Source organism: Pipistrellus kuhlii, unplaced genomic scaffold, assembly GCF_014108245.1.
Source record: "Pipistrellus kuhlii isolate mPipKuh1 unplaced genomic scaffold, mPipKuh1.p scaffold_m20_p_6, whole genome shotgun sequence".
Taxonomy (NCBI): Eukaryota; Metazoa; Chordata; class Mammalia; order Chiroptera; family Vespertilionidae; genus Pipistrellus; species Pipistrellus kuhlii.
Genome location: NW_023425562.1, coordinates 69038110 through 69062929, shown reverse-complemented (window position 1 = coordinate 69062929; position 24820 = coordinate 69038110). Strand labels below are relative to the sequence as shown.

Below are 24820 nucleotides of genomic sequence, written 5' to 3'. Positions count from 1 at the left end.
GGCCCCATCTTCCTCAGGCTTAGGTTCTAAAGTCAGCCATCAGCATATAAGTAAAAAATCACAGTCAAAACTTCTCTTAGAAAGATGACATATTGGAGACAATAGACTTTCTCTTGGTAAGTCCAACACAGTTTTTCTCTGGCACTGGAATTGATCACTGAATTCAATGGAGGAGCTACCTTATTGATTTGGAATTCTGCATAAGAGATTCGTCTCTTCTCTTCCCCATTTATTAGTTTAATTAATCATTTATTGGTATCAGTTTCATGATTAATGACACTTATTTTATATTTTGGGTTATAATGCAATATTACTTTATTCCGTTGCTCAGGTTGCTCAGCTTTGGCCACTGGGAGCTCTTTTCATTGGCTTCTGTAACCTTTGATTTATCCTAATCAATGTGGGTTTTAATTTTTTCACTTATTCTTTTTAAATATATTTTATTGATTTTTTACAGAGAGGAAGAGAGAGGGATAGAGAGTTAGAAACATTGATGAGAGAGAAACATCGATCAGCTGCCTCTTGCACACCCCCTACATGCCCCTGACTGGAATCAAACCTGGGATCTTTCAGTCCACAGGCCGATGCTCTATCCACTGAGCCAAACCGGTTTCGGCTTTTTTCACACTTCTTATTTTCTGGCACTACCATACGCTCCAGGCTCATCTTGGATATTTTCAGTCCCAGTCCTAGAATTGGCCATTTCTCCAAGGATCCATGGTTCCTTTTATTGAGTAATTAAAGGCCCAGTGGGGGGCAGGGGTCCCTCAGCCTGGCTTGTGCGCCCTCTGCAATCTGGGACCCCCAGGGGGTGAGGGGGTCGGGGGAGTGTCCGACTGCTTAGGCCCACTCCTTGCGGACATCCCTGTGGGAGCTCACTGACCACCAAGGGGCAGCTCTGGCCCCACCCCCCATTGTCCCGCACCCCTCCCCCCCATCGTCATCCCCTCCCTCTGCCCCTCTGCCCACTGGCACTCCCCTGGGCTGTCCTGGTACCACTCGCTTGCAGGCCCCACTCCCCACCAACCTGTCGTTCTGCCATTCAGTTGATTTGCATACTAGGCTTTTATTATATAGGATGGTACTAAAAACCAAGATTTGGGTCTATGTGTGCTTGTTGCCGCTGGAGTATTGTTTTGTTTAGGTCCTGTCAGATGACAGACCAAATAAATATGTGTTCATATACTAACCTGTATATATGCACGTAGCTATAAATATTTCTCTATATATAACTATCTGAATCTATATTAAGTTAAACATAATGTCTCCAATTCTAATTCATCCTTACATGGATCATTTTAGTCTCCTCCCTTTGTTTATCTGTAAATTCCCTCTCCAATAGTGATATGCCTGGCTCCCATCAGTCTCCATACATTTATTTAATTGTTCCATTTTGGTATACTTTAGTAGCATAGTCTCAGTGTTGTTAACCTGTACCCTCAAGGGGAATCACGTTATCAATGAGAACAGCATGCTTTTTTTTTTTTTGCAATTTCTTTGCTTTTAATCTTACAGATTCCATGAATTTCCAAAGTTATTAAGTCAACACTTTCCCCCCTACTCCTGACAGTGAGATTGTTTCATATATTTATAAGACAGTTATTGCCGGAACCGGTTTGGTTCAATGGATAGAGCGTCGGACTGCGAACTGAAAGGTCCCAGGTTTGATTCTGGTCAAGGGCATGTACCTTGGTTACGGGCACATCCCCAGTAGGGGGTGTGCAAGAGGCAGCTGATTGATGATTCTTTCTCATCGATGTTTCTCTCTATCCCTCTCTGTGAAAAGTCAATAAAATATATATTTAAAAAATACAGTTATTAGATCTTCTTGTTACAATCTGCATTCTTTCCTGGGATCTTTTCAGAGTATTTTTTATTCACTTCTATAAACATGATGGATATGGCATAAATCCACTATTCCAACAACCTTTTAGTAGTAGTTAATATTGTTTTTAACCTTTACTTTTTTTAAAAAAATATATATTTTATTGATGTTTTTACAGAGAGGAAGAGAGAGGGATAGAGAGCTAGAAACATCGATGAGAGAGAATCATTAATCAGATGCCTCTTGCACACCCCCTACTGGGGATGTGGCGGCAACCAAGGTACATGCCCAAGGTACATGCCCTTCAACATTTCATGTAATCCTGGTTTGGTGTTGATGAACTCCTTTAACTTTTTCTTGTCTGTGAAGCTCTTTATCTGACCTTCAATTCTGAATGATAGCTTTGCTGGGTAGAGTAATCTTGGTTGTAGGTTCTTGTTGTTCATCATTTTGAATATTTCTTGCCACTCCCTTCTGGCCTGCATAGTTTCTGTTGAGGAATCAGCTGACAGTCGTATAGGTACTCCCTTGTAGGTAACTAGTTGTTTTTCTCTTGCTGCTTGTAAGATTTTCTCTTTGTCTTTTGCTCTTGGCATCTTAATTATGATGTGTCTTGGTGTGTTCCTCTTTGGATTCCTCTTGTTTTGGGTCCTGTGCACTTCCTGAACTTGTAGGTCTATTTCTTTCACCAGGTAGGGAAAGTTTTCTGTCATTATTTCTTCCATTAAGCCTTCAATAATCTGCTTGCTCTCTTCTTCTGGCACCCCCAAAATCCGGATATTGGTACATTTTAAGCTGTCCCAGAGGCTCCTTACACTATCCTCACACTTTTGGATTCTTCTTTCTTTTTGCCTTTCTGGTTGGGTGATTTTTGCTTTCTTATATTTCAGATCTTTGGTTTAATTCTTGGGGCATGTCAATCTATAGTTGAGTTTCTGTATATTCTTTATTTCAGACTTTGTATGCTTAATTTCTGGCTGGTCCGTTTCCTTTATTTTTATTTTTATTTTTATTTTTTTGGTATTCTCATTAAGGTCCTTGAAGGTCTCAGAAAGCTTCTTGGAGGTCTCATCAAATTTCTCAAAGGCTTTTAGAAGATTCTTGAGTAATCTTATAAATGTGATTCTGAACTGTGTGTCGTCCAGTAGTTTACTCTCCTCCATTTCTCCCATTTGTGTCATGCTTCTGTGTCTCCTTATTTTGGCTGCCTCCCTGTGTTGATGGAGTGGCTTTGTGTGGTCAGTGACCTATAGGGGTCAGTAGCTCAGCTTCCTCACTCACCTGAGATGGTCATTTTCGCCAAGTCATCCCAAGCTAAACCCCTGAACCTGTCTCCAGGGCCCCTCTTCTCTGACTTCCATGTGAGCCAAAGCAGCTCTGTAAAGACTTCTTTGTAAAGCAAGTCCAGCAATGGTTAAAACATGTACATATATAATATCTTAATAAAATAAAATGGAAGAACATAAAATTTTTTAAAAAAATAAAGCAAGTCTAGGCTGTCCTGTTATTTCTATGTCCTTCCTTGTCTCACTGTCATCCTAAGTAAGTTTTTTTCTGCAGTCAATAAATTCCTGCTTGCTTTTCTACACTTTGTCTCTTGATTGAAATCTTTCCCACAAGAAGACAAGAACCGAGGTCTCCTGGTCTCACCAGTAACAGGTCTAGTTGTAAGATAGTAAAATTAAAGTTAATGGTGCCATGTGGGGCCAGGCTATGTTGGAAAAGAAGCTTGAGGAACTGGGTCAAATTTCTCCAGCTGGTAAATATGCATCCCAAACGGTTAGCTGGAGGTACTGTTGACTGGTTCCCCATAAACAGAGAGACAGATATGTTCCAAGCCAAGATTAGATTTTTCTGCTAGTCTGGGCTGTTTTAGGCTATCCTGTGGGCACCCAGTGCCTCAACCTTCTGACACCTGGTGATTGAGGACAGAGACCAAGTCTTTGCTCTCTTGCGTCCCCAGAGCCTAGCACGGTGCCCTGTCCACTTGTCAAGTGAAGATAGGGAACCTGCTCTCAAGGAACCAATAGTCCACAGTGAAGTTCAGTATTTTTGCACATCACCCTAGGCCAGTGGTCAGCAGACTCATTAGTCAACAGAGCCAAATATCAGCAGTACAATGATTGGAATTTCTTTTGAGCTAAAAACCGACTTCTATGCATGGGCTACGAAGTTTCAATCACACGCCTGCATGTGGTATTTTGTGGAAGAGCCACACTCAAGGTGCCAAAGAGGTGCATGTGGCTCAAGAGCCTCAGTTTGCCGACCCCAGATCTAGGCAGATTAAAATAATTCCTTAAATTTCATAAGCATGTTAAAACACTAGGGTATTACTTATACAAGTCAAAGTAGACATCTGAAGTATAGAACTTAATGAACTTTTACAAATGAATATGTCCATGAAGTCACCACCCTGATCAAGATAGAGCAGTTTCTATGTACCCACCAATGTACCCTTATGTCCCATTCCAGTCATGATCCTGCCTGTATCGTCTGAGGTTCATCTTGCCTGTTTTTGAGCATTATATAAATGGCATCATACAATGTGGTCCCTTTTTCACTTAATATTCTGTAAGATACCCAGCCAGTGTGGCCCAGTGGTTGAGCATCAACCTACGAACCAGGAAGTCATGGATCGATTCTTGGTCAGGGCTCATGCCCAGGTTATAGGCTCAATCCCCAGTGTGGGGCATGCAGAAGATAGCCATTGATGATTCTCTCTCATCATTGATGTTTCTATCTCTTCCTCTCCCTGCCTCTCTGAAACCAATAAAAAATACATATATTCTGTGAGACTTATGCATGCTATTGCATAGTATCAGTAGTTTGTTCTTTTTTAAAAAATATATTTTTATTGATTTCAGAGAGGGAAGGAGAGGGAAGGAGAGATAGAAACATCAATGATGAGAGAGAATCATTGATTGGCTGCCTCCTGCACGCCTCCTGCACACCTCCCACTGGGGATCAAGTCTGCAACTTGGGCATGTGCCCTTGACCGGAATTGAACCTGGGACTCTTCAGTCAGCAGACTGACGCTCTATCCACTGAGCTAAACCTGCTGGGGCTAGCTTGTTCTTTTTCAGTGCTGGGCAAGGTTTCTTAGCATAGACATAACCCAATTTACATATTCTCCTGAATGGACACTTGGGAGGTTCCCAGTTTAGGCTGTCATAAATAAGGTGCTATGAACATTCGTACACATATATTTTAAAATATATTTTATTGATTTTTTACAGAGAGGAAGCAAGAAGGAGAGGAATAGAGTGTTGAAACATCAATGAGAGAGAAACATCAATTCAGTTGCCTCCTGCACATTCCTATTGGGGATGTGCCTACAAGCAAGGTACATGCCCTTGACCAGAATCAAATCTGGGACCTTTCAGTCCACAGGCCAATGCTCTATCCACTGAGCCAAACTGGTCAGGGCTGTACACATATTTTTTAAAAATTATTTTATTCATTTACAGTCTTTTTGGTACACCATTTATGAATTTTAAGATATGTTTAAATATATACAACCACTGAACAATCAAGATACAGTCCGTCACTCCAAAGAACTCCCAGCTAATCCTCACCCCTAATCCCTGACAATCACCAATTTAGTCTCCATTACCACAGCTTTGTCTTTTTGAGAATGTCATAAAGATGGAATTGTATAATATGTAACCATTGGAGGCTAGCTTCTTCCACTCAAATAATTCCTTTGATATTCATCAATAATCCATTCCTTTTTATTGCTGACATTATTACATGCTTTTTGGTAGACATCGTACTCACTTCTACTGGCTATACTATTTTTTTTTAGCTTTTAAAAATATTATTATGTATTGGTTTTGGGTGCACAGCTTAGTGGTTAGACAATCATATACTTTACATAGTGTTCCCCTCAATATTTTCAGTACCCCAACTGGCACCACACATAGATGTCACAACTATTGGGGATACTTTGAGGAGGGCAACTGCTTGGTCACAGTCTCACCAGATGTTTAACTTTAGTAGGTCCAGCCAAATACTTTTCCTACAAGGTTGAGCCAGCAATGCGAGATGGTTCTGATCGCTCCCTGTCTTCACCAGCACTTGGGAAACATCCTGGCCAGTGGGTTGAAAATTTCAGTTGTTCTGATAGGTGTGTATGCAAATTCAACGTTAAGGTTTGTCACAAATCATGGAAAGAATTAGCCATCTTTTGTAGCAGATGCTATTGGTGACCTGCCCAGATTCCCTGGGATCCCTTTTACTGTCCCAGAGCTGCTGCAGGTGCTGTTGCTAAAGTCTCACACCTGGGACTTTATCCAGCTCGGGCCCTTGGACCAATAGAGCTGCCACACAGTTCTCCTCCCCCTCCCGGAGGCCTCAAACACACAGGGGTGGTCACAGGCAGTCCTGGCTGTGAGGGGGTACAAAAGCCCAGTTCCCCTGCTTCCAGGCAGACTTTCACAATGATGCAATTTATACGTTTGAGCTCCCCAGGGATCAGGCTGCGGGTGACCTCACCTGAAACCACATCTTCGTTTGGCTGTGGGGTCCTACTCCCCTCACTCCCTTACAAGGTTTTCCCGTGAGCACCACCCCTATAAAGCAGTTAGGCAAGAACTCCCATTTTCGGCTCTGCTGCTAAGGAACCTGACCCCACACAGCTTTGCAACATCCATTTCTCCATCCTCCGGCCCAAGGGCCCCCTTTCTGTGAATACTGTTAGAAAAACTAGATGTTTGACTGCAACTCCCAGATAACCTGAGAACCGGTGGCTTAAACAAACAAGGATCTGTGAGTTTTCTCCAGCAACTTTTGCCTCAATGTGACAAGTGCCAGTGAAGTGGCAGTTTTCCAGGCAGAACTAGGAGCTAAATGAAATTACCCTTGACCACACCACTCACGGTCAGGACCCTCCTGCCTCTGTTGGGCCCCCTCCTGCTTTCCCCCATGATTCCCAGTGATGTCCGAATGCTCCGTCCAGTCATTTTCAGTAAAAATATTGAGAATTTTTAGTTACTTGGGTGCTTCAAAGACTCTGCACACACAAATTAATATTTTATGCCAAACAATAGAAATTTTAATTCCTGAGATTTTTATCATTAGGTAAATTAATAACTGTGCAGTTAATTTTACTAACATAGAAAGGGAGTGGACTGACAATTCTCAGGGGGAGGGGGTATGAGGGGTGCAGGAAGAGATTGGATAAAAATCTTACACCTATGGATGAAGACAGTGGCAGGGGGTAAGGGCATGGAGTGGGGTGGAGAATCAGGTGGAGGGGAGCTATTGGGAAGAGGAACACCTGTAATAATCTGAACAATAAAGATTTATTATATATAACATAAATAAATTTTTAAAAAAACTTATTTTCTTCAGTGATCATATAAACTCATCCATGTTCAGGGTTTTTTTTTTTGTTTTGTTTTGTTTTTTTAGTATATTTTATTGATTTTTTTACAGAGAGGAAGGGAGAGGGATAGAGAGCTAGAAGCATCGATGAGAGAGAAACATTGACCAGCTGCCTCCTGCACACCTCCTACCAGGGATATACCCGCAACCAAGGTACATGCCCTTGACTGGAATCGAACCTGGGACCTTTCAGTCCGAAGGCCAACACTCTATCCACTGAGCCAAACAGGTTTCAGGTTTGTTCAGGTTTTTTATTGTTTATTTGTTTTCAATATTTTTTTTTTAATTGATTTCATAAAGAAAGGGAGAGAGAAAAATTGAAACATCAACGATGAGGATCATTGATTGGCTGCCTCTTGCATGCCCCCTACTGGGGATTGAGCCTGCAACCCAGGCATGTGCCCTTGACCGGAATTGAACGTGGGTGCCTTCAGTCCACAGACGATGGCTCTATTCACCGAGCCAAACCAGTGACAGTCATGAGTTCTTTGGTTCAATTTGTGTTTGTAGAGGGAATGACCCAGGCTCTAAATAAGGTGTGGGGATTACAAATATGAATAACATATTGACTTCTCTTTTAAAGATTCTGGGTGTACACATACCATTACACTTTTCACTCTATTGTGATTGTTGGTTTGTTAATTTCTATCATTTAGATTGTAAGCTTCTTGAGGTCAAGGACTATGCTTTATCTCTCCTCCTATAATTAGCATAGTGACTTTAAGACCCCACATAGGTTTGTGGAAAGCAGAGTGGCAGAGAAGGCTTAGGGAGAATGAAGAAAGAGAGGTAGGGAGGGAGGAAGGTGGAGTAAATTAAAGATTCACTAATTCTTTGTGTTTTGCCCCACCGAGAGACAGAGTCTAGTTCTACTTCCCATGAATCTAAGCTGATCTTGTGACTTGCCTTAACCAGTAGAATGCAGCAGCATGATGCAAGTCCAGGCCTACGCTTTAGAACACATGTGTCAAACACAAGGTCTGGTAGCTTCTGCTTTTGCTTCCTGGGGGAAGCCAACCTTATGGAAGAAGTTCAGCCATCCTGAGACTACCATGCTGTGAAGAAGTCCAAGAAACCTCATGGAGAGACCATGCAGCGGAGAACTGAAGAACCCAGCTGACTGCAAGGGCTGAGGCCTGGACATATGACCCCAGTTGTTCCAACCAGACCGCAGCTCTTGGAGCCATTCCAGCTGAGGCTCCAGACATCATAGAACAGAGCTGAGCTCTGATCAAGGTACTGACCCACAAAATCAGGTTCAAATGAAATGTTTTTTTAAACCACTGAGTTTGGGGGGTGTTTTGTTACACAGCAAGAGACATCTGAAGATATTCACCACCAAAAGGACAATTGACAGTTTTATCATCACCAATAGTTTTTATTGTATTTAAGATATGCCTGCGGGAAGAGAACAATTCTTTATACACATCACTCCGGTCTCCAACTCCGTGGTCACATGGCCTCTTCTTCTGTCCATGTGATCTCTTTCTGTCCCCTCTTATAGGGACACTTGTGGTGGCATTTAAGCCCCCCACCCCCAAAATAATCCAGGATAATATTTTCAATTTAATCAAACTGACCCTTTTCCCAAATAATATAATATTCCCAGGTCTCAGAGGTTAAGGCATGAATATGTTCTGGGGAGGGGGCATTTTTCAGCCTGCTTCAGTGAGAGAGAGGAAGGAAAAGAGGTGAGGACAGCTTCTCCCACTTCTCCACCTTCCTTTAGAACAGTACTGCCCTCCCAAATCATTCTTTCTGACATGACCTAAAAGATTTCAGCTTTATGTATGCATTATCAATTCCGTCATATGGTGGCCATGACCATGTGACTCTAACTCTCTGACTGTAGGGAGTGTAACTGACTCTGAGCTTCAGCCACTACACTCTGAAGTCCATCACTGAGTTGAGGAGGAGGCCATGCTCCCCCATGGGTTGCTCCAGCCAGTGATTGAGCACAGCAGGGAAACTGAGGCAGACCCATCCAGGAGACATGGGACTCTTCTGACACTTGACTTTGGCTGAGGACTCCCTGAAAGCCTTGCAGAACCTTCCTTAAAGCTGCCCAGCCATTGAAGACACTTCCACCAAACCTCCTCCTTCCCTTCCCCACTTTCCTTCACTGGGATCAGACATCTATCTTGGTCTGACAGCTCTCCAAATTCCTCCCAGTTCCCTCTCTATTCTCCCTCAGGCATATTCCCTGATGTCTTGCATGCTTAGTCTGCTTCTTAGACAATCTAGACTAACACATATTGCCTACGTAAAAGTCATCATTAAATAAATGTATTTTATTTATTTTTTATTTTTTTAAAGAATCTATTTTCTTTTTATTTTCTTTTTTTTTAAAACATATTTTATTGATTTTTTACAGAGAGGAAGAGAGAGGGATAGACAGTTAGAAACATCGATGAGAGAGAATCATCGATCAGCTGCCTCTTGCACACCCCCTACTGGGGATGTGCCCGCAACCAGGTACATGCCCTTGCCCAGAATCGAACCCAGGACCTTTCAGTCCGCAGGCTGACGCTCTATCCACTGAGCCAAACCGGTCCCGGCTAAATAAATGTATTTTAAAAGGAAATTTTATATCACTACTAGAAACAGAAAGCCAATATCACTTGTCACAAACAGAGGGCAACTGAAAATAGAGACATGGACCAACAAAATGATGTTAAATTTCAGTCATGTATCCCTTGCTTGCCAGAGGATGAAAGTCTGAGGTTGGATTGCTCATTTAAAGGACTTTAGGCCAAAACCAGTTTGGCTCAATGGATAGAGCGTCGGCTTGTGAACTCAAGGATCCCAGATTCAATTCTGGTCAAGGGCATGTACATTGGTTGTGGGCACATTCCCAGTAGGGGGTATGCAGGAGGCAGCTGATCAATGTTTCTCTCTCATCAAGGTTTCTGACTTTCTATCCCTTTCCCTTCCTTTCTGTAAAAAATCAATAAAATATTTCTTTTCTTTTCTTTCCTTCTTTTCTTTCTTTCTTTCTTTCTTTCTGTCTTTCTTTCTTTCTTTCTTTCTTTCTTTTTTTCTTTTTTCTTTTTTAAAGGACTTTAGTGAGTATTAGAAAAGTGTTTAAGAGCTATTAACACCAAAGTAGGACTTTCTCTTTGACCTAATCAGAAGGATAAAAACAGAATTAAAAAGAGAATCATTTTCTCACTTGGGACCTCCATGTGAACATTTACTATAGAACAGTAAATATGCCTCAGACAGTCTCAGAGCCTGTGCAGGTGATTGACAGGTGATTGACAAGCAACAATGATGACACGTTGCTGGGAAGCCTTGTGGTAGGAAAAGTATTAAGATGTTAATTTGTGTTTTGCTTTAGCAATACCACTCAGGTAGATGTTCCTTGTCTTTGGGGAGGTCTGGAAGCAACGTTTTTGTTTGTTTGTTTTTTGTTTTTTAAAGGAGACCATCCTGGATATAATCCACTCTTATTTTAAAAAAATACATATATATTATTGATTTTTTTACAGAGAGGATGGAAGAGGGATAGAAAGTTAGAAACATCGATGAGAGAGAAACATCGATCAGCTGCCTCCTGCACACCACCCCCCACTGGGGATGTGCCCACAACCAAGGTACATGCCCTTGACCGGAATCGAACCTGGGACCTTTCAGTCCGCAGGCCGATGCTGTATCCACTGAGCCAAACCGGTTTCAGCTGGAAGCAATGTTTTTTAAGGCAGGTTTTAAAGAAAGCACAAACTCATGAATGGGGGATACAGAGATGTGGATGCAGGAGCAAGCATGGAGAGGGAACAGGGGTTGCAGCGGGGGTGACAAAGCTGGGGAGACTCAAGATTCAGAGAGCAGTGAAGCTTCTTGCCCTTTGCTGAGAGCAGGACCTAAAGGGGAAGAAGAAGGTGGATCCATGGCAAACCCACCATATTGAAATGGAACCTTGAAGCCAGGTAAAGGAAATGAAATTATGTGATGTCCTCACATCTGAGGTTGTGGATCGGATTCATATACACCTACAGTACAAGCATCTCAAGAGGATTATTAGATCAGTAACTCAGAATGATAATCAACTACCTCCTAATTTACATTGAATTTTTACATTGAAATTTACCTATTTATGTATATACTAGTAGCCCTAGGCACGAATTCATGTGCCAATAGCCTCTCTGCTGCCCAGAGGCCCATCTGTGCCCTGGCCTGGCCAGAGGCCCATCTTGCAGCCGGGGGTGGAACACTTGCCTCATCACCGTGGTGACGAAGAAAGCATTCCACCAGGCTACTCATGCTGCCCGCTCTCCGCAGCTGCCCTCCAGGACTGGGGGACTCTGGTGGGGCTGAGAGGACTGGGTGCCGCCATCTTGTGGCTAAGGGCGCTGTCATCTTTGTGACGGAGTGATGTTTAATTTGCATATTACTCTTTTGTTAGATAGGATATATATTTACATTGACTTTTTTTTATATCAGTTATTTAATCGGGTTCTTATAAGAAATTCAGAACACCAGTTTGTGAGGATAAAGCCCATTGGTGAGAGCGAACGTAGAGCAGAGGTAGCCCTGGAGCTGAGGGACAGCTTCGATTTTTGGCAGAATTTGAGAGTCCACAGCTTTCTGGCCAACTTTGCGCTGTTCTATAACTTCATATTTCTCTTTCTCTGGGTCGAAGATCTCACCCGCCTGGTGTTTGGGCTTGCGCAGCTGCTTCTTCTTGAAGTAAGAATCGGTGAGATGTTTGGGGATTTTTACGCCACTGATATCAACTTTGGTGGAGGTGGCGATGACAAATTTCTGGTGTGTTCTACGAAGAGGAACTGGATTGAGGGCCAGAGGTCCAGTCACAAGTAGCAAGCCACTGCTCAGCTGCTTCAGGAAAACCACCCTCTTGCCTCTGTGGCGCCCAGCGAGGATGATCAGAACGGTCCCAGGAGGGATGCTGGCCCGAAGTCTCTTCACATGCTGGCTGAAGGGCTTCTTGCCATGGCTCCGCAGCTTTCGAGGCACATCTTCAGTAGGATAATATCTAGGCATTTTGCGGAGTTTAACCACTCGGGTACCACCATTCTTGTCGCCACCAACTGGTTTTGTGACAGTAGCAAGGACTTTCTCCTTTTTCTTTTCATTCCTGGATTTAGGGGCAGAATACTTCCTCTTGTACATGGCCTTTCGAGAATACATAGCTGACTGGGAATATCTGCTGATTCCTCTGACGGGGTTTTGGCTGCAATGGGGCTTCCCCTTCTTAGGCATCTTAACCTTGCCGGGGGCATCAGCCTTCTTCTTGGCTTCAGGTTTCTTCTCCTTAGTATCAGGCTTCTTCTCTTTAGTATCCGGCTTCTCGGTTTTCTTTTCACCCGCCATCTTGCAAGATGGGAAAGAGTACATTGATGTTTTTATGATATCCAAATGTTTGGGGTTCATTGTTCTGTGTGTATGTGCTTAATTTACAGAACCATACCTTCTGTCTCACAAATGTGTAAGCTAAAAAGTAATTGTGATCTTGTGGCTTTTTTTTATTTTATTTAATATATTTTATTGATTTTTTACAAAGAGTAAAAAAATCAAGAGTAAGAGAGAGGGATAGAGAGTTAGAAACATCGATGATCAGCTGCCTTCTGAACACCCCCTACTTGGGATGTGCCCGCAACCAACGTACATGCCCTTGACCGGAGTCGAACCCGGGACCTTCCAGTCTGCAGGCCGACGCTCTATACACTGAGCCAAACCAGTTTCGGCCATCTTGTGACTTTTGAAGAACCAGCCTGTAGTTCATTGGGAAAGGACATGTCTTTTCCTTGTCTCAGGAGAGCAAAATAGTGAGCAAGTACCATCCTAATAGCTACTTAGTTGAAACAGATGGTAGCAAGTGAGAAAGCACAACTCCAACTGGCTTAAGCAAGAAAGAGGATGAGAATTTATTTGACCACTCCAGCAGTAGGTTTGCTTCAGGCAGGGCTAGTACTGTCATGAGCACTCACTCTTATTCTCTCCATCTCCTGGCATTGCTTTCCTCTGTGGCGGCATCATTCTCAGGCAGCTGCTGGTGGCAAAGTTGGCTACCTGCCCGGGGCTTGTATCTCATCCTCTCTCAGCCTTGGGGGGGAACAGGGAGTCTAAACAACAGCTCATCTCCAGTTTTGGTTCAGTTTGGATCTCAGGTCCGCCCTGGAAGCAATTGCCGTGGCCAAATTGAAGGCTCTAAATGCCCACCTCCTGCAGGAGGGCCGGAGTCAGCCTGCCCAGACTGCACGCTCAGCTACTGGAAGGTGGGGGAATGGTGCTGGAGGACAGGTGAAAAGACCACGTGTCCTCCTCAGGTAGACTCTTCCCTTCCCCAGACACAGGTGCGACCAGAAGCAGGAAGAGCTTGTTAGTGTGGAGGAGACACTGAATCTTGTTCTAGGAAAATGCTAAGTGTGTCTACAGACTAAGTAACCCTCCGACATGAGGGCTCCACACATGGCACATCCAAAGTCAACCATGGGCCCTGATGGAGACACTGCTGGTCTCTGCTGAGCTCATAATGTGCATTCTTGGCGTCCTGCTGCAGTGTGAGGGATTCTTTTTCTTTTTTTCTTTTCTTTTTTTAATATATTTTATTTATTTTTCACAGAGAGGAAGAGAGAGGGATAGAGAGTTAGAAACATCGATAGAGAGAATCATCAATCAGCTGCCTCTTGCACAGCCCCTACCGGGGATGTGCCCGCAACCAAGGTACATGCCCTTGACCAGAATCGAACCCGGGACCTTACAGTCTGCAGGCTGATGCTCTATCCACTGAGCCAAACCGGTTTCGGGTGAGACAGGGATTCTTGACCTTTCTGTTTGTTGACTCACTTGTGATATGGAGTAGTTCCCTCCCACAAAGGGCTGCTTTGTGAAACAATCTTATGTACATCATGGAAAGCATTTGATTAACATTGGTCATTGTTATTTGAACAATAGAAAATGCTTTCTACAAGCACCTTCACAAACATGGTCCCATTTGATTCTCTGAGAGGAGAGTGAAAAACACATAAATGAGATATTATTTTAGGAAGGAAGACACTGAGGCTCAGAGAATTTTAATGATGTTGCCGTGTTGGCAGAGCCAGGTTTCAACGCCAAAGCATTGGCCTCTCAGTGCTACCTGCCTGTTGCCCCCAAATCACAATGCTGACCAAGAAAATGTGGGGATGCCAAACCTTCCAAAATGACATAGGTTCTTTTTTTTAAATTTATTTTTAATTTTTCAATTACAGTTTACTTTCAGTATTATTTTGTATTGGCTTCAGGAGTACAGCATAGTGATTAGATAATCATATACTTTACAAAGTTGTTGCCCTGATATTTTCATTACTCACCCAGCAACCATACACAGTTATCACAATATTTAACTCTATTTCCTATGCTATACTTTACACCCACATAACATCCACAATTTGTACTTCTTAATTCCTTCATCTCTTTCACCCTATTCCCCAAGCCCCCTCCCCTCTGCCAAACACCAGTCTAGTCTCTATGTCTGAGTCTGTTTCAATGACACAGGTTCTTCATGCCAGCCATTACTCGTCTAGACCAACGCTGTCCAATAGAATGACAATGCAAACCACAGATATAATGCTAAAATTTCTAGTAGCCACCTTAAAAAAATAAAATAAATCCTGAAATTGATTTAAAATAATGTTTTTATTGATTTTTTTAGGGAGGGAGGAAGAGAGAGATAGAAACATCAATCAGCTGCCTCCTGCATGCCACCCACTAAGGATCAAACCGACAACCTGGGTATGTGCCCTGACTGGGAATTGAACTGGTGACCTATGGGTGCACAGAGCTACACTCAACCAACTGAGCCACATTGGAGGGCTTGAAATTGATTTTCATGACATATTTTGTTTAACCCAGTGTACCCAAAGTATTGCTTCACTTATAACTCAACATCCAACACTATTCATGGAATATTTTGCAATCTTTTTTTTTTTTTTTTTTTTTTTTTTGTAGTAAGTCTTCAAAATCCGGTGTGTATGTTATACTTATAGCACATCTCAGTTGAGACCAGCTCCCTTTTAGGTGTTCAGTAGCCACATATGACTAACTGGGGATTCTTGTTTTGAGCAGTGCAGGACTAGAGGCAGTTTAGGCATACATTTAGGACACCTGCAAAACAGGGGCATGAAAGAGAAGGGATGAAGGGAGAAAGAGATTTTGCTTAGATGCCTAACCAGAATCTTGCAAATTAGTCTAGAAAGAAAAGATTTAAAATAAGCATATGTTTTGTGGTTTAGTACTGCTTTTATTTTGAATTATAGCAGGGTGGGAATGGTGGGACACCAACCTTATCCTTGATGTGATGAGGAGACAATGCCGATTGCAGAATAGATGACCTAAGATGTAGCAACAGAACCCACTCTAGCTAGTTTAATCTGAAAAAGAATTTATTAAAGAACTATAGGCCTGGTGCATAAATTTGTGCACAGGTAGGGTCTGGCAGGTCTACCCTGATTGGGGCCAGTTGGGGTGGGGGGTGGTCATTGGGGTCAGGGCCATCCCAGGGGGGGAGGGACCATGGTAGAACTCCCAGTTGAGGGGACAATTTAAATATTAGCCTTTATTATATAGGATGGTAGGTATCTCATGGAAACCAAAAATTCAGTCTCTGAAGGGAGTCGCCTGAAATGATGCTCAAATCGCAGTTCTAGGCTTCTCCAGTAGGGGTACTGTGGCTGCCCTCTCCCTCAGCACTGCAGCCTTCTTAACTGGAGTTTGCCTGTATAGCAGAACCTGGGTCACATGCTTGCATTCAGAGCATGGAAGTCTGGGAGAGCAATTTTCTGTGTCCTTGTGAGGAAGAGAGACTCACTCATACGGGGAAATTATTCAAAAATAGAGGTGTGGAAAAGATTTTGGGTTTCCTCAAGCATGGCCCCATATTCACTACACCAACTGATTTGGTTTTCTTATTTAAAAATTATTGTGAGCTGAAACCTGTTTGGCTCAGTGGATAGAGCGTTGGTCTGAGGACTGAAGGGTCCTGGGTTCAATTCTGGTCAAGAGCATGTGCATTAGTTGTGGGCACATCCCTGGTGGGGGTTGTGTGAGAGGTGGCTGGTCAATGTTTCTGGCTCTCTGTCCCTTTCCCTTTCTCTCTGTAAAAAAATCAATAAAATATACTTTTTTAAAAAGAATAAAAATTATTGTGACATATATAACACAGACAAGAGAACTATATAATATGTACACATGGTAAAATAATTATTTTTTACCCTCCAGGTTAAGAAATTTGGCATTACCAGTACAATAGTCCTGCAGAAGATATAATACTTTCTAAGACCCCCAGAGGATGCCAGACACCAGGGACATTACTGAACCAATCTGGGACTCCTCAAGGGGATGTCAGACTGCCAGTTTTGGCCCAAGCAGAGGGACCCCACTGTGTACGAATCCATGCACCGGACCTCTAGTATGTATATAAGTTCTTTGGTTAATCTTTTCCTGCCCTTCCCCTACCCCCTTCTCTCTGAGATTCATCAGTCTGTTCCATGTTTCCATACCTGTGCATTGAGTGTCTTTACCCTGATGGTCAGTGTGCCAAATGGTTGAATGGTCACTCAGGTTTTTATATATAGATATAAAATTTTTTTTTCCTATACCCATACACCCTTCCTACACACATATACACATAAAAAAAAGCACTTTACCATTTCTCTTTGGCATATCCGAATTGCCAGCATCATTCCTCTTGTGCTTTGGGACCATTATTAAGTAAAATAACAGCTACCTGAACATAAGCGTTATGATACCAAGGCAGTGGATCTGATACCCTAGCTGGCTACTAAGTGATTACTGGGTAGAGAGCTCATACAACATGGAGACACTAAACAAAGGGGTGATTCACATCCCCAGCAGGAGTAAGATTTCATCACGCTACTCGGAACAGTAATTTAAAACTTAAGAATTGTTTATTTCTGCAATTTTCCACTTAATATTTTCGAACTGTGGTTGATCACAGGTAGCAGAAATTATGAAAAGTAAAACTGTGGATAAGGAGGGTGGGGGGGAGACACAGCTTACCTTGAAACCGCCATTTGTCCTTCCCTAATTATATACCTATTCCTCTTCCCAAGTGATCACCACTATCCTGACTTCTATATCAATATCAATCATTTTCTTGATTTGCCTATGTTTTTTTAAAATATATTTTTTTTATTGATTTTAGAGAGGAAGGGAGCAGGATAGAAAGGAGAGAGATAGAAGCATCAATAATGAGAGAGAATCTTTGATCGGCTGCCTCCTGCATGCCCCTTACTGTGGATTGATCCCAAAACCCAGTGTCCTTGATGGGAATCAAACCCAGGACCCTTCAGTCCTTAAGTTATTACTCTATCCACTGAGCCAAACTGGCTAGGCTGCCTATGTTTTTTTTTTAATTTTTATTGAAATATAATTGACCTATAACATTGCATTAATTTTTGGTATCTAACATAATGAGTTTGTATATGTTACAAAATGATTATAAGTGTGTATTTTTTAAAAATTGATTTTTAGGGAGTGAGGAAGGGAGAGGGAGAGAGAGAGAGAGAGAGAGAGAGAGAGAGAGAGAGAGAGAAACATCAACCTGAGAACAAAACATCAATGGGCTGTCTCCTGCAAACCCCCTACTGGGGATTGAGCCCAAAACCCAGGCATGTGCCAGGACTGGGAATCAAGCTGGCAACCTTCCTATGCATAGGAGGATGCCCGCCAACTGAGCCACACCAGCCTAGGCTACCACACATGTTTTTTAAAAATATATTTTATTTATTTTTTACAGAGAGGAAGGGAGAGAGATAAGAGTTAGAAACATCTGTCAGCTTCCGTCTGCATACTCCCTACTGGGTATGTGCCAGCAACCAAGGTACATGCCCTTGACCAGAATTGAACCTGGGACCCTTGAGTCCGTAGACCTATGCGATGCTCTATCCCTGAGCCAAACTGGTTAGGGCTACCACACGTTTTTTTAAACATCCATCTTAACTAAACATAATTACAATTCTTTTCTTGTGATGAGAACTTTAAAGATCTTAGCAACTTCCAATTTTTTAAATTAAACTTTTTATTTTTAGATCATGCACATTGACATGCAGTTGTGTTCTCTTCATCAAGTTTTCCCAGTGGTAAGTTTTACTGAACTACAGTACAGTATCACCAGCAGGGTGTTGGCATTGAGACAATCCACACGTCTTATTCAGATTTACTCAGTTTTACTTGTACTCGTGTGTGTGTGTGTGTGTGTGTGTGTGTGTGTGTTTTATTCTTATTTTTTAATCCTCACCTGCAGATATTTTTTTCCATTGATTTTTAGAAAGAGAGGAAGGGAGGGAGGAGAGGAAGAGAGAGAAGCGTCGATGAAAGAGAGACACATTAATAGGTTGCCTCCTGCACTCCCCCTTTCCAGGGCTTGGGAACCTGCAACTGAGGTACTTGTGTCCAGTCCAAGGGCCAACGCTGTAACAACAGAGCAAAACCAGCCAGTGCTGTGTGTGTATTTAGTTCTATACAATTATATCACATTTGTAGGTTTGTGTATCACTTACCATAGATATTGAATGGTTCCATAGCCCAAGGATCCTGCATATTTCCCTTTTGTAATTCTTAATTTAAAAATTTTTGATTGATTTGATTTTTTTATTAAATCTTCATTTAAAAAATATTTTTATTGATTTCAGAGAGAAAGGGAGAGATAAGAGAGATAGAATCATCAATGATGAGAGAAAATCATTGATCGGCTGTCTCCTGTATGCCCTGCACTGGGGATTGGGTCCAAAACCTCAGCCTCCTGGTTCATAGATCAACACTGAAATGCTGAGTCATACCGGCCAGGCTTAAGGTTTGTTTTTTTGGGGGTCTTAAGAAATTCTCCTCTACCCTATTGTCCTAAAAATATTCTCTTATATTTCCTTCCTCCCTCTCTTCCTTTCTTCCTTCCTTCTTCCTTCTTCCCTTCCTTCCTTCCTTCCCACATTTAAATGTTTAATCCACCAGAAATTGATGTGTGCACATTATTCAATTGCCTTCCCCCTCCCCAAATGGATAACCAAGTGTATCAATTCCATACCCACATTACTGAGTAGCACATCGTTTCCCACTGCTCTGCAATGCCCTCTTTTATAAGCCAAATGTCTGCACAGGTGTGAGTCTGTTTTGGGCTCTCTGTTCTGTACTGGTGGTTTAGCTGTGCACCAATGGCACACTAGTTTAATTATTATTTTTAAAAAAATATATATTTTTATTGATTTTTTACAGCTTAATTACTATTGATATCTAACAGAGCGAGTTTCCACATCTGTTGTTCTTTCATATAAACTTTAGAATGAGTTTGTCAGGTCCCACAAAAATATTTTTTTTCAAGTATTTTTGGTTTGCATTAAATTTACAGATGAATATGCAGGGTTTTAACTTATTTTTCATTCAGTCTCTTAATCTGTTAATCTGGTAAATTTTCCATTGATTAGAGTCTTCTTTGTCTTCCAATAGAAAAGGTTTTCTAATCTAATCCACAAAGAGCTTGCACAATATTTTAAATTTTTTATTTCAAAGCACTTTGAATTTTAGGTCATTTTTTCATTAGACTTCAAATTTTTCTTACTGTTACTGACATATAGAAAGGCAATTGACACATATACACACACTGACACACACGATTTTCTACACAACCTTTCTAAACTACCTTATTAATTCTAATAATTTATCTATATATACGTTTCAGTTTTTCACATAGACAATCAGGTTAACTACAAATAATGAGATTTTTGTATTTTCTGTTGAAAGGAGTGATAAGAGTAGGCAACCTTGTCTTTTTTGGAGGTGCTATCTCCACAGGTGACTTCAATTTGTGAAAATTTATCTAGCTGTGTACTTATGATTTATGTATTTTTTCTAACACGATGTTAGACCTCAATAAAAAGTTTTTAAAAATTTAGGAATCCTGGAGAAAATTATGCTAATATGAAATAAGCCAGAGAAAAACATATGATTTCACTCAGATGTGGAATCTAATGAACAAACTGAACTACCAAGCAAAATAGAGACAGACTCCTAGACAGCAGGCAGACAGCTCTGGTGTCTGTGCGTCTGTGTGTGCGGGGGTGTTGGTGGGTGGTGCAGGGATTGAGCAAAAAAGAAAAAAAAGAGAACTCATGGACAACAGTGTGGTGATTATGGGGGGGCAGTTTGAGGTGGAAGAGGGTATAGAAGGGATAAATGGTGATGGAAAAAATTAAATAAAAATTTATTTATTTATTTTAAACCTTTATTGTTGAAACTATTACATATGTCCTCCTTTTCCCCCCATCGACCCCCTCCAGCCCACCCCTGCCCTAAATTATATTGTAAAAAATTAGGAATATTTCCCCAACATCCTAACCTTTTCTTATAACTGTATGCTCTAAGGATGCCACTGAGCAGGTTTGTACCTGTCTATTTTCTTTTAAAAAATATATTTTTAATTGATTTTAGAGAGGAAGGGGGGGGGGGGGAGAAATCATCAGTGATGAGAGAGAACCATTGATTGGTTGCCTCCTGAAAGCCCCCCACTGGGATTGAGCAGCCAACCCTGCCATGTGCCCTTGACCAGAATCAAACCCTGGACACTTCAGTCCACAGACCGATGCTCTATTCACTGAGCCAAACCAATTAGGGCTGTACCTGACTATACATTATTGGAGAAAAGAAGTCTTAAGTGAGAACACCAATGGATCCTTTCACACATTTGAAGCACTACCAGGGAGAAGGGGCCCAGGGCAAAATGGGGCGAGGAGGTGAAAATATGGGGAAACAGATTTCCATGAAGTAGAAGGAAAAGCTTTCTAACATCATTGCCTAAGCAGAGAACAGTCTGCTTTTTGAAAAAGTGAGCTCGCCAGCACTGGAATATCCTAACAGGACTGGATACACACATTCCAAGGATAACACACTATATGCAAGGCCATCTTTTCTCCCTAATAGTAGGCAGGGTGTGGACCATGTCATATCTTTTTTTTCTCTTCCAGTTACAAGCTTTGATTTTTTAAATAATTGGATTTATTTCTTATTCCACTTTTTTTTAAATATGTTTTATTGATTATTTACAAAGAGGAAGAGGGATAGAGAGTTAGAAACATTGATCGATCAGCTGCTTTCTGCACACTCCCTCCTGGGGATGTGCCCGCAACCAAGGTATGTGCCCTTGACTGGAATCGAACCTTGGACCCTTCAGTCTGCAGGCCAACACTCTATCCACTGAGCCAAATCAGTCAGGGCTCTTATTCCACTTTTTTTAAAAATATATTTTATTGATTTTTTTTACAGAGAGGAAGAGAGAGAGAGATAGACAGTTAGAAACATCAACCAGAGAGAGACATCGATCAGCTGCTTCTTGCACATACCCTACTGGAGATGTGCCCGCAACCAAGGCACATGCCCCTGACCGGAATCGAACCTGGGACCCTTCAGTCCGCAGACTGACGCTTCATCCACTGAGCCAAACCGGCTTCGGCCTCTTATTCCACTTTCAGGGGGTGCACTATGAACTCCTCATAATATGTAGAAAACTAACTTTACAAACAGATAAAAGTCAACAGAGGCAAAACTGGTTCTTTTGAAAATGTTAATAATATTTTATAATAAACCATTTTATTATAAAATATAATAATATTCTATTATAAACCCTTTTCAAGTCTGATCAAGAACCAGAAAAATAACACATTTTAATTCCTTTCACTCAGAAACACCCAACCAATATCATATAGTTGCACATCCAACAATCGTTGAATAAAAGTGTAGTTATCCATGTTATTTCCATCCCCAATTCTCCAAATTTTGCATTTTTCGACGTGTCTAGCCTTATATTTCATTATTCTACAATCTTTTCTAGCTAGAGTGGGTTCTGTTGCCACATCTTAGGTCATCTATTCTGCAATCGGCATTGTCTCCTCATCAAGGATAAGGTTTGGTGTCCCATCATTCCCACCCTGCTATAATTCAAAATAAAGGCAGTACTAAACCACAAAACACATATGCTTATTTTAAATCTTTTCTTTCTAGACTAATTTGCAAGATTCTGGTTAGGCACCGAAGCAAAATCTCTTTCTCCCTTCATCCCTTCTCTTTCATGCCCCTGCTTTGCAGGTGTCCTAAATGTATGCCTAATCTGCCTCTAGTCCTGCACTGCTCAAAACGAGAATCCCCAGTTGGTCATACTGAACACCTGAAAGGGGGCTGGTCTCAACTGAGATGTGCTATAAATATAACATACACACCCAGATTTTGAAGACTTACTACAAAAAAAAAAAAAAAAAAAAGACTGCAAAATATTCCATGAATAGTGTTGGGTGTTGAGTTATAAGTGAAGCAATACTTTGGGTACACTGGATTAAACAAAATATGTCATTAAAATCAATTTCAAGCCCTCCAATGTGGCTCAGTTGGTTGAGTGTAGCTCTGTACACCCATAGGTCACCAGTTCAATTCCCAGTCAGGGCACATACCCAGGTTGTTGGTTTGATCCTTAGTGGGTGGCATGCAGGAGGCAGCTGACTGATGTTTCTCTTTCACTGATGTTTCTATCTCCCTCTCCCTCCCTCTCTCCCTAATAAAATCAATTTCAGGATTTATTTAAATTTTTAAGGTGGCTACTAGAAATTTTAGCATTATATCTGTGGTTTGCATTGTCATTCTATTGGACAGCGTTGGTCTAGACGAGTAATGACTGGCATGAAGAGCTTGTGTCATTGAAACAGACTCAGACATAGAGACTAGACTGGTGTTTGCCAGAGGTGAGGGGGTTAGGGAATAGGGTGAAAGAGGTGAAGGAATTAAGTACAAATTGATAGTTACAGAACAGTCATGTGGATGTAAAGTACAGGATAGGAAATAGAGTTAAAATATTGTGATAACTGTGTATGGTTGCTGGGCGAGTAATGAAAATATCAGGGCAACACTTTGTAAAGTATATTATTATCTAATCGCTATGCTGTACTCCTGAAGCCAATACAAAATAATACTGAAAGTAAACTGTAATTGAAAAATTAAAAATAATTTCAAAAAAGAAGTACATAAAGAAAGATCCTATGTCATTCTGGAGGGAGAGAGAGGTAGAAACATCAGTGATGAGAGAGAATCACTGATCAGCTGCCTCTTGCACACCCACTACTGGGAATCGAACCCGCAACCCAGGCATGTGCCCTTGATCGGACTGGAACTTGGGACTTTTAAGTCCTCAGGCCGACGCTCTTTCCACTGAGCCAAACCAGCCAGGGCTACAATCTTTTCAAATAATGTACAAAGTGATCCAGTCACTCATCGCTTTGAGTGAAGAAAATAAATAAATAAATAAAGCTCTGTTAATGGGGTTGGAGTTTTTTTGTGAGGTAAGGAATTTTGAGCAAAATTTTAAATATTTTTAAGACGTTTTAAATATTTTTAAGAGGAGGAATAATCTGATTTTGCCGCTTTCCTGTATCTTTACTTTCATTCAACCAACGCTCCTTCTTTCCAGCAAATCTCCAGTTTGTTGGCAGATATAAAAATACATTCGCAGAGTCTCCCAGATGCTGTGCCATCAGCCTCCGAGACTGGAAGGGAGGGAGCCTCGTTTCCTTAGGCTGCTGTACACACGTCCTCCTTCTCCCGCCCCTCGCTCCTGCTACACAGATCAAAGTCTTCCCCTCCCCCCCAACCCCCATTCTTGGTAGTTCTCAACGAAAATCTGGAGTACAGACAGGGCTGAGCCCAGAGAGGGCGACCCCTTGAGGGCAGACCTTGAGGCATCCCCCGTCGCCTCCCTCCCTCCCTCCGCGGTGGCAGGAGCAGCGCCCCCCGCCCCGAGCGCACCACCAGCCGAGAGAAATCCGTTACCGGCGGCCGTGTCCCTGAGGGCCATTCCGGGCGGAGCTCGGGGAAAACCGCTGTGCACACCCTCCGGGCCTGCGGGCTGGGCTCCTAGCGGCTCAGGTTACACACAGGTGAGTGTGGCCCCTGGGCGAGCTGGAGGAACCCCTGGCCAGGCGCGCCCGCGCACCCATCTGACCACCCATCTGACCACCTCCCTGGAGGGCGCGCCGACCACAGGGGTGGAGGCAGAGCTGTGCTCCCCTGGGCGCACCAGACAGAGCAGGGGCCGTGGGAGGGGAGCGTATCCCCCCCATCGCGGGCAGGACTGCTCTTGGAAACTTGGTATCTTTCTCTCTCTTTTCCCTCCCCTCCAGGTATAAAGATAGACAGGGAAACACAAAGCCGAAAACCAATACATTTCCAGCCACCACCCCAGCTGAGGCAGTGAAGGGGATGTAGCCTTCTCGCTGGCTTCCTGAGAAGGTACTTCCCAGCCTCCGAATTGGGGGGGAGCAGGCGGTGAGGGGAGGCCATCGTGGAAGCGGGCGAGGATAAGAAATTCGTTTTCAAGCTGTGTGTTTGCATCAAGGGCAATGGGCGTTTTATTTCCGCTGTGTTCCCATTTCTGGTGATGATGGGGCTCTTGGGGTGCAAGGTCTTGAGGTGGAACCCACTTTGGGGGAACAAGCCGACTTGTTTTTCTTTCAATGAATGGTACGAAACAATGGGTTCTAAAGATGCTGAGCTCTTCCATTTATTATCGCCGTGTTCATGTGGTGGGACTGTGGGAGTGGATGGGAGCTGAAAGCC

The 24820-nt window shown here is 42.4% G+C and overlaps 1 protein-coding gene across 1 annotated transcript; it reads right to left on the bottom strand.

Moving 5' to 3' along the window:
* Positions 1–11647: 11647 nt before the first annotated feature.
* LOC118708168 (60S ribosomal protein L6-like) lies at positions 11648–21851 on the bottom strand. Its single transcript, XM_036419262.1, has 2 exons — positions 21846–21851; positions 11648–12544 (listed from the first exon to the last, which is right to left on the bottom strand). Exon 2 carries the CDS (start codon positions 12542–12544, stop codon positions 11681–11683), a length of 864 nt encoding a protein of 287 aa, XP_036275155.1. The 5' UTR covers positions 21846–21851; the 3' UTR covers positions 11648–11680.
* Positions 21852–24820: the final 2969 nt, after the last annotated feature.

Coding starts and splice junctions, on each gene's coding strand:
- LOC118708168 (XM_036419262.1), bottom strand. CDS start 12,544: ATGGCGGGTGAAAAGAAAACCGAGAAGCCGGATACTAAAGAGAAGAAG.